This window comes from Convolutriloba macropyga, chromosome 8, assembly GCF_964194025.1.
Source record: "Convolutriloba macropyga chromosome 8, txConMacr16.3, whole genome shotgun sequence".
In the NCBI taxonomy this organism is placed as follows: domain Eukaryota; kingdom Metazoa; phylum Xenacoelomorpha; order Acoela; family Convolutidae; genus Convolutriloba; species Convolutriloba macropyga.
This window is the reverse complement of record NC_134475.1, coordinates 48,049,204-48,059,574: the sequence shown is the minus strand read 5'-3', so window position 1 is coordinate 48,059,574 and position 10,371 is coordinate 48,049,204. Positions and strand designations below refer to the sequence as shown.

Below are 10,371 nucleotides of genomic sequence, written 5' to 3'. Positions count from 1 at the left end.
TCCTGATTTTTGCGTGTTAAAGTGCTGTTTCAGAGTTTAAGGCAACAACTTAATTAATTGCAGTTACTAAAAGTCTAATGTAAAGTGCTTCGCAATTGATTTCATTTTTTAAGTTTGAATCGGGTGTTGTATAATAATCAGTATGAAGCTTTTGAAGCTCCTTAGATAAATTAAGAGCCACTCAGGCAACCCCGTCCGCTGTTTTAATTGATCCCTCCACCAACAACCCCCCTTCCCCTGTCGTTTGAGATCAATTCGTCCGAGATTATTCGGTTTTTAAATTTCAGATTTTTGTGTTTGCGAAAATGAGTGCTGACATCGGTAATGATAACGAATCAACTTCAAATGTAACCTTTAAATCGATGGGGCTCAACCCTAAAATTTTAAAATCCTTACGAAAAGTGCTGAAATGGGAATCACCGACCACCATTCAAGCCAGCACGATACCCTTGGCGCTTTCTGGAAAAGATCTCTTAGTCCAGGCAACTACAGGTAGTGGTAAAACTGCAATATTTCTGTTACCTATCATACATAGACTGCTGGAGCTGAAAGAATCGCGATCGAATTCGGAGTCATCGAGCAAATCGGTTTTATCGTTGATTTTATCGCCAACTAATGAGCTATCGAAGCAAACTGAAGAATGCTGCTTGCAACTTTTGAAGTTTGCCCCGGGTTTGATTTCAGTTCAGTCTTTAAATTTTTCCCAATCTTCAAGGGAAGACTTTTCGGCACTAGATGTTCAGCGCCCTGATATCTTACTGGCAACGCCAGCGCAAATTGCAAAATGTTTGACGGCGTATTCGGCCAAGATTCTTCGAAAAGTGAAATTGTTGGCAATAGACGAAGCGGACGCAATGTTTTCAGACCAGTTCGAGAAAAACATAAAAACAATTTTATCTTATATGCCGAAGCATTTTCAGTCTGTTGTGTTATCTGCAACAATGACGGAAGAACTGGCCATTATTAAAACACTGTTGCCTCACAATCTAGCACTAGTCAGATTACTGAATCAAGAACTACCCGAAAAGAAGCAACTGAAACAGTTATTTATCAGAGTAGGTCATCGGTCTGACAGATTTGCTGTTCTTTTGTATCTGTTTATGTTCAAAAAAATTGGAGGCAAATGTCTGATATTTTGTAATTCAAAGAAAGCTTCGTACAAGTTGAAGTTGTTTTTGGACAGCTTCAAGTTTTCTTGTTGTGTTCTAAACGATCAACTGCCTTTTAATTCGCGAAAACAAACCGTTACCCTGTTCAACGAAGGGAAGTTTGACATCATTATTGCAAACGATTTGGCAGCCAAGTCGTTTCAAAATAAAATATCTAAACACTCTGATTACGAGTTCTCAATGTCGAGAGGGATCGATTTTCAAGACGTCGCAATTGTGGTCAACTTTGACTTCCCTGAAGATTCTTCAGTGTATATACACAGAGCTGGGAGGACTGCCAGAGGTGTGAAAAAGGGAACTGTTCTGTCACTCCTTCACAAAGATGATGAACATGCTTTAGAATCTGTCCAGGTTTGTGTTATGTTGAAAATATTTTTTCCAAATTCTGCTATTTAAGATGACACTTCATTCGGTCATTTCTTTAATAGTCTCTAGTTTGTATCTATTCTCAGCAGACAGATGGATTCATAGGAAAAAACTTAATCACGGATAATCCTCTTCGTGCTGTCAATTTTGTTATTTCATTATGATCATTGGAGAAGGACATGAGGTATCATTACAGATCCCATGCACTTAAAAATGTAGCTGTAAGCGGGTTCTTTGAAGCTTGTTCTTCTTGAAATGACGATTTATGAAATAACCTATGTCGCTGCGCAAGAGGTTAGGGAATATTTGAACCTACAGAAAATGTCCAGATATTTTTATTTCAAGGAAGAAAATCAGATGAGAAGATGAAAGCATTCTGAGCTTATAGTCTTTAATCTAAACCTTTATGGAACTATCTTTAATTGCTCTCAAGCGAAGTTTGTAGCAATTATATTAGTCCTGTCGGTCCTTTTTTAATGCGATTTTTCGCTTGACCAATTTTTCGTCTGACCCATTTGACTTTTCGTCCTCAAAAACGGGATAAGCACGTAGAACCCGGCGGGCATTAAGTGCTCTTTAGAGGCTTTCAGCTCACTAGTCTCTAAGTATGCGATTCACAGAAACTGTTTTGGAGACATACTTTTGGTGTGAAGGGCGATTCTTAGAGGTTGACCCCCGCCAGACAACCCCCCCCCCCCACAACCCCTCCCCCCACACATACACACATCATCCCCCATCCTTTCAGCCCCCCCATCCCCACCCCTGTAGATCGTTCAGGCCGTAAGGGCCCGTGCAGTCAAAGACCCTCCTTTCACCGTCCCAGCACCCTCCCCTCCCCCCTCCCTCCCTGGTGCATCCCCCCACCGCTGCGCTCACCTTACGCCCCTTCAATTAAGCGAAAGCTAGCCTAACTAAAGTGTGGCTAGCTACTGACGAAGCCAACCGGTCGTTTCAGAGCAATTCAACCGACGTTAGTTGCTTATGTTCTGTGAATAGAAAAATGTGTTGGCTACCTTAGTAGAAAAATTCCGAAACGGACGAAGTAGCAGAGAATGAACATAAGATTTGTTATACTTGATATCAATGATTACTTGGAAAATAGCTGCCTCAGCAATAATCTTTTGCGACTTATGTCCCGGGAAAACGGTTTCAATTAGCCAAAATCATTATCGCCGATTTTTGTTATTAATTATCAGACTTTTTTCTAATGCATCTAAAGAGCCATGAAATTCCTTAACTTATCTGCAATATGACGTTGCATTTGTTTAGCAATTAGGTGTTCTTTAATCTCTGCCTAATTAAAACCTTTTTAACATGTTTTGCGGAAAACAGTGACAAGTGTGAGTTTAAATACGCGCTAGACGCAGCTTTTTGCCGACTAATGAAACGAAGGGTTGTTTTCGTTTGTGCCCCCAGCTTCCTATGCGCATGATTTTTGTACCCCAGACGCACATGCAATATTTTTAAACAATGACTCACTGTGTAATGGCATGTGCTCTGCAGCTGGGGGACTATGGCATACGGAAATGATTCGAAACAATTTTATCCAAAATTATATTGATAAAATCTAGATCCCCGACCATTAAAACTAATGAGAAGAGCGCTTGGTACAAAAAAGGAGCATCTGGACTTGCAGATCTGGTTTTAAATTTGTCGTAAAAATGTTTTTCAAAATTGAAGCAATTTTTTGACGTTTGCTTCTAAATACTATAGCGATCTGAATATTTTTAAATTTTTGCTGTTGGCTAAAGCCGTGAAGTTTGAGGAGGTCTCAAAATACTTCGCTTACATATCATTCAGCTGTGGTTATAGAACACGAACCGACTTCTAAAAAAACTTGTTTTTTTACTTCTTTACTACATTGGTGCTCCCAGATTGGTGCTCTGACTGGTTGTAGAAATTCAGTGACACATTTTATCGGGCTTGCGTAAATTTATTTAAAAATCTATGTAATTATAGATAAGTTCCTGCGATTATAGATAAGTTCCTGAAGTTATCCTGCGATTCCATTGTATCAATATATTTTGATTCTGAGGCTCCAACACGACCACACTCCAATACGGACCACACTGCACAGAATAATCCGCCTTTTTTGCCCTTTCCCCGAAGTTGACGATGCCTCCCCCCTTCACCGTGGCATAGATGCAGAAAGGTCGCCGCACCACAAGCAATTTGTGGATAGGCAGTCACACTACTACTAATATATTTTTTAATACAAATGCAAATAGGGTACCAGGTAAAAACGGCTGTAAGCGCCTGTAGCCCGCCAAATTTACCTGCGAATTGCAGTGCTGTACAACAGCTACAACAACATTTTTGATTCTGAGGCATTACGCGATGGCTCAAATTTTCCGTGGAGCTCAAATTCCTCGTGAACTACACAGCTGTCAGTTTTTACAAAGTTTTAGAAATCCATAGATCATCTCGTGAGAGCAAATATTTATTGAAATTTTGTTGTCCTCTACAAAGCGTTCTCTTTTAGAGTAGACAATCTGAACTTTTAATGGTGGCATGAGCTAGTTGGCGCTAGTTCTTGCTGATATTACTATTTTTAGTAAATTGAAATTTTTTTCGGACTGCTCATGCAAGTTTAAAATTTTTGTTGTTTGTAGTTAATAATTGTAAACGTCGATTTTTCATCAACTATTGTGTCTTTCAGGCATGTCAACTTTTTTAACAATAAAAGTTTTTATGGTGTATGTTTTTAGGTGCTTTTGATAGAAATCTTCTAAGTCAGAAACAAAACAAGAAACAGGAACGTAATATTGTATTTCACTATTAATTTACCAAGTTCTTCATTCTTTTTGGTTTTTGTTTTGTTTCTTCATTTATTTGAGGTAAATATGACCCATAAATTAGACCCATAATAGCTGGTCATTGGTATAATATTGTGTGATTTAAGAAACAAGAGCTCTGAAATGAAACCAGTGGGTCGTAGAATTAGCAGAAGCAGTAAAAACAGTTAACTGAAATTCAAAAAGTTTGCTGTGACTCTGCTTGCCTTTTCCGCAGAATGTTTATGATTAAATCCACGAGAACAATCTAATTAGTTGAAAATAATTACTTTGTTTGCTCCTTGATATCTGCACAAGTGCACTTTTATGAAACAGCTGGTCATGAAAACAGAAAATAAACAGACAAACAGAAAATTTTGTTGCGTCGCTCTCGACTGCAAGGAGAGAGTTCTTCACACTAGAAACCAGTAAACTGTTGAAAGTAACTGAAGGCAGTTAATTGACGAAGTTTTCAGCGAATATTTTTGGCTTGTCATTCTTAATGCAATCTTTAGAGAATACTCTGTCTGATCAATTTTAATTTTCCTATTGATAAAGTGGTAACATTCAAGGGCATTAAGTCGCAGAGACGTTTTTGTAGAGCTTTAACTTTCTCTAAGCGTATGATTCACAAACAAAACTGCTAATGAGGCATAAATATGCGAGAGGGCAATTGTGTAGGTTTGCACCCCTCAACCATTTCCCTCTGTGTATCCAGTAAGGCTAGCTTCCCTAAGGTTAAGCTACCTACTATAGAAGCCGGAACCACTGAATTTGTATGGTGGCAATTCTTCCGATTCTAATCTTTATGTTAAAGTTATTTCCTCTAGGAGTTAAAAAGTTCTAGAAGGTTTTGGTTTATGTTAGATGGCATGTTGTAATTAATTTCTCTTTAACTTTTGATGATTTTGACGGTTCCGTAAGCAGCTTTGTGCCAAAGTTTTTTTGTAATAGCAACAATTTATATATTCTCAAAATGTCTTGATTGTAGGTCGGAGCTACTTCGCGACTTCTGTGTCAGTGATTGAAACAGAAGCCTACTTCATTATATTTATATTAGCTATGAGATAATTTATTGTTTCGACCCCTCTTGAGGGGGGGACTATATACTCAAATGGTTTTTTGTTCAGACAATTTTGGCTGATCGATATATTCATCGTACAGAGTTGTGAGCGGTATCATTAGAAAGCTCGTCCAGCGTAGAATATGTGTTACGCACTGACTTTTAAGGTTTTTCTCGCTGGATTATTGAGGTAAATATTTGGAATAAATTGTATGAATTATTATTATTTTTAAAGGACTTTTTTTGGTGTTTCACAGTGCGATTTTTAGCGGATATATTTTGAATAAATTTAGCTAGTGATAGCCTTTTATTGAGCGGTTCGGATGTGCGATATATCCACTAGTTGCCTTGGTTTCTAGAGCTTTTCTTAACCACGAATTAACTCTAAAGAAGTCTGTTCTAACTTAGTTATTTTAGGAAGAATTTCCAGATCGATCTTTAATTATTGTATCAGGAATAAAGACAAGTTTCAATGATAGAATAAGAAAGTTTAAGTTTTTGCTGAGTTTGATTAGCAACTGATCACTAGGTTGGTTCTCCGGTGTTCTGGTGATCGTCGTTCCGCAGGGCTGTACCTTGAGTTGTATTGGTGCTTCGTAAATATTTACTGTACCTCTCTTGATGTTTATGGTACCTCTCTTGATGTTTGTTAAGTACATATACAATTTCCGTATTAGCATCTACTTTATCAGAATAATTACTTCACCAAGTACATAGTTTCTCATGAAGTTATTTACCAATTATGCGAATTCATCGTTAGCGAACTCAAAAAGGTAAATATTAAGGCTTTTAGGCACTTAATATGTTTATCAGTAAACTGTCAATCTGCGGTTGTTTTTAATAAACATAAACAAATTAGGGGTTACAGGCCTAGATGGAAATACTAGCTATATATGGCCTTGAGATCTATCTGTATATGAACTAAATTATAGCACTTATTTATGGATATTTAAAGGAAAAATATCACGTAGCTTTGAGGGACGAAATAGGGGCGTGACAATATGGAATTTAAAATATTTTCGTTTTTTACGGAGTTATCGAGGTTTAAACTTCTGAGAAAAGTAGAGTGAATTCCGTTGTCTTTATTCACATTTTCCTGCTTTTTTCACTAAAATTTCGTCAACTTTGCTAAAAAATTTTTAAATTTTCAAAAGTGTGGTTGATTTTTCTTTTATATTGTCGATCATGTTGTTTAAATGATAATAAATAAAAAGAGTCGACAAAAAAATATTGTCGACTCTTTTTATTTATTAGCATTTGAATTTTTTGTCAAAAATTCTGGCTAAATATTTCAAAATTCAGATTTTTAATCAAAAACAGCACGAAATCAGCTTCTATAGTCCACTTTCAATAATTTTGCCGGAAGTACGAACCCAAACGCCACTAACACAGTCTTTGTAGATTAAAAAGGGGGCTATTTCCACTTCAACTTCCGTTGAAAGTGCTCTGTAATTAAAACTTTGCAGTTTTTTGCTGACTTTACTCGTTCATTATCGAAAACGTAGCATTGTTTTTTTAAATAAAAATTATCTAAATCTATAAAATTCGAAAAAATAAGTATTCCTAATGGACGAACAGCATTAGCAGGGCTAGTTTTGGACCAATCTTGGAGTGTTAGAATTCAAAAATAATTCGGATTGCAATCAGTCGGTCTTTTTTAAAAACATTAAATTATTCGATCTTTTTTATATTAATTAAATGCCAGAACAATTCAAATCAAAGCTCAGAAGTGGTAGATCCAATTGGCTTCCTAATATTTGATTTTTAATTAAATAATGGCTTATTGAACTTTGCCTCTCTTTTTTATTATTAATTTGGTCAACTTGTAGCTTAGTGTCAGCAAGGAAAGAATGCTTCTTCTTTCTACTGATTTAAAATTTAATCTCTATTGCGATTTTACGCTTTAAGTTATGGTTTTCTAGCTTCGATACAACTAGATTTCAAATTTTTACGTATTTGCCCTAGTTTCACGTTTTCTAGTTTTGTCACATTATCACGTTATTGACAGTTCACATATCAAATTATTGGCGTTCAAATTAAGGCACAATTGATAATATTAAAATCTTAAAAGACATAGATTATGCTTTTAACGGCTTCGACACTACTTTCTCGAAGAATTTAATTGAATTTTTTAATTTTGTGTTCAACTGTCGATTTTACTTTGTCTTTTTAGTTGTATGAAATTTTCTTTATAATGACAGGTTTCACTGTCTTTTCATGGAACCATAGATGAGCCAATATTCTGATATTAGTAGATAATTGGTGACTTTCAGGACTTCGAAAACAATTGTTTTCCAAAATAAAAATAATTACTTTTTAACTTCGCAATTCTGTTCATTTTATTGTCTTTTGGTTACCTAGTCTCGTTAATAACAGGTCAAATGTGACACTATTGGTGTCAAGGAAAGGTGTTAGAAGGGATTGGTGTCACAAAATCTAATGTTTTCAGGGAATTCGTTTTTACTTTACTGGCTTCGACACGGGTTTTTCACAAGAAAAAGTAAATTAATTTTTGATTTTTGTCATAATTGACGTTCTTATTGTAGCCATAGGACATATTCTGGATAATTGCATGTCTAAGGGGCTTCCTTTGGACGAGTAAAGGAAACTATTTAATTATTTCACATTGTAATTAATGGCTTTCATGACTTCGGAAATATTTTTGTTCGAAAAAAGTGTGACTTAATTTTGCCCTTCTTTTCTTTTTTGTCTACTTTTTACCTAGTTTCATTAATGAGAGGTCAAATACTACATTATCGTTGTTCGAAGAAGGTGCAATCAGTCATGTTTTGAGGGCCAAATTTTGGCTGTACGGCTTCCAAAGCGTTTTCTGGTAAATTTTGTTTGATTTATTGTTTGTTGTCTGTTTGTTGTTCTTTTTCTAACCGCATAAAAATTAAATACGGACAGGTCTTAATGACGTTCTATAGAAGCATTGGCAATCGTATACCTATGGGATAGTTTAATTTATTTCTACTGGTTTTCATTAATTTGAAATTAATTTTAAGAATATTATGCTTAACTTTTTTCTTTTTGTTATGTTGTCAATTTGTTACCAAGCCTTATTATGGACTGGTCCCGTATCTTTTCTTGTGAATTACAAGTTATTGTTTAGTTTCAGTTTTTTATGAAGCTATTTTGACTTTTTTATTGAGTTTTGTTTTTTAAAACGGACAAAGTTTTTGATGTCATTATTGTTTGTTGTCTGTGTTTGATTTTGCTGTTCGTCTTTACTCGCTTTCTTGATATTAGCGTATCTTATCACTCTAATGCCTCATTTTTTTTTACTTCGCTGTGTTATTTGCTTTGGAGGCTATTTTTTCGTTCTTACAATCTTGCGTTGGAGGCTATTCGTTTTGAAAAATATTTAAATTTTTGGGTTTTTCTATGTGTTCCTCATTTGGTAGACAATTATGCCAAAATTGTGGATGAGCGGGGTCGGAACTTTATGTGCAATCGCACATTACCGAGCCTCCTTGTATTATTTCTATCTCCAAAAATTAACTTTCGCGGAAAAGTGGAAGTTTTGTGCTGGAAATGAAAACAAATGCTCCTCAATATTTGACTTTGTTTAAAGATATTTTATTCAATTCTCGTTGTGATAACAACAGTTGCATGACATCAAAGAAATAAATGAATAACGCCTTGATTATACAGAATATGAAACGGCGGAAAAAAGTAGTCTACTCAGCTGTACAGGGGTGCGTAAGTTATACAACTGTTGTAATCGCAACGGGAGGTGATTAAAAAATTTCCCCTCGGCTATCGCCGTCATTTATCGACTCGACCTTGCCTTGGAGCTCAATAACCTCTCGATGTCAAAAGCAAGCGTTTGGTGATGTTTATTTTGTTTCTCGTTTAACCTAAACTAATTTTAAATTAAAAATTGACTTCGCGGATTTGCTCAGCTATATTTGCATTGGTCATCACTTAATAGACTATGAATGTAGCTTCATATAGTATGTTTTAGGACCGTCTTAAGTCAGAGGAAGAAGGAGAACCAGCTATTCAAGAACTCTCTCTGGACATGTATGAAATAGATAAACTAAGTTACAGAGTTAATGACGTTTTGTCATCTATCAGCGATAAAACTATCAAAAACGCCCAATTGCACGAAATCAACTCCGAGTTATTAAAATCCGAGAAACTTAAGAAGCACTTCAAAAAGAACCCTGCTGATCTGAAGGCTATCGAAGAGGGCAACAATGCGAGTACCAAACTGTTAAAGCGAAAATTCACGGACATATCTGATATTCCAAATTATTTGGTTGACCCCAATTCTAATTCTGGAAATAGAGGCAGAATGATTAATGAGGTTGAAGAATCGAAAGACGGCAATGCGCCTGCTGAGCGAAAGAAGGCAAAGAAAACTTTGCAGAAAGAGACTTTAGATTATTACAAACAGTTGGGATTGTTGAAAAAGGGGAGCAAAAAGAGTAAACAGGATCCTTTGAAAAATTTGTAATCTCAACTTTCCTCTTAAAAAAGTATTTCAAAATTTTCTTTTTATTCACTTGATTAGGGATGATCTAATTTTTTGTCTCCCGAAAAAGCATTTCGCAAACTTTTATCAACATGATAGCTTGAAAGTTTACCTTGATCATAGCTTAATTTTTTGATAAAATATGTAGGTGTATTTGAATAATATACAGCATGAATTGTTTTATATTGACTAACAGTAAGTTAATGGATCGCGTGGTTATTTTTGGTCGCGATGAATAATATTTTCAAAGTGAGGCGGAAATTTGTGGCCAATTTTGGCATGTAATTACAACTAAGTGATAACATTATAATTGATGGCTATTATCCGGTGTAGTCAACTTGTTGTTTATAGGAATGAAGCCAGTTATATATTTAGCCAGTGGTGTTCGAAAAATTTAGTTGTTAACAGGATATTCTTAACCATAATAATATCATTTCGCAACTTCCATCTCTGAAGTCAGGAACAATCTGAAGGTAGGATTTTTCTAGCGTGTGTTATAAATACTCGCAACTAAAA

At 35.6% G+C, this 10,371-nt stretch overlaps 1 protein-coding gene across 1 annotated transcript; it reads left to right on the top strand.

Moving 5' to 3' along the window:
- Nucleotides 1-266: 266 nt before the first annotated feature.
- On the top strand, nt 267-9,874 carry LOC142344156 (putative ATP-dependent RNA helicase DDX56). Its single transcript, XM_075395682.1, has 2 exons — nt 267-1,520; nt 9,343-9,874. The coding sequence occupies exons 1-2, from the start codon at nt 306-308 to the stop codon at nt 9,835-9,837; spliced, it is 1,710 nt and encodes a 569-aa protein (XP_075251797.1). The 5' UTR covers nt 267-305; the 3' UTR covers nt 9,838-9,874.
- Nucleotides 9,875-10,371: the final 497 nt, after the last annotated feature.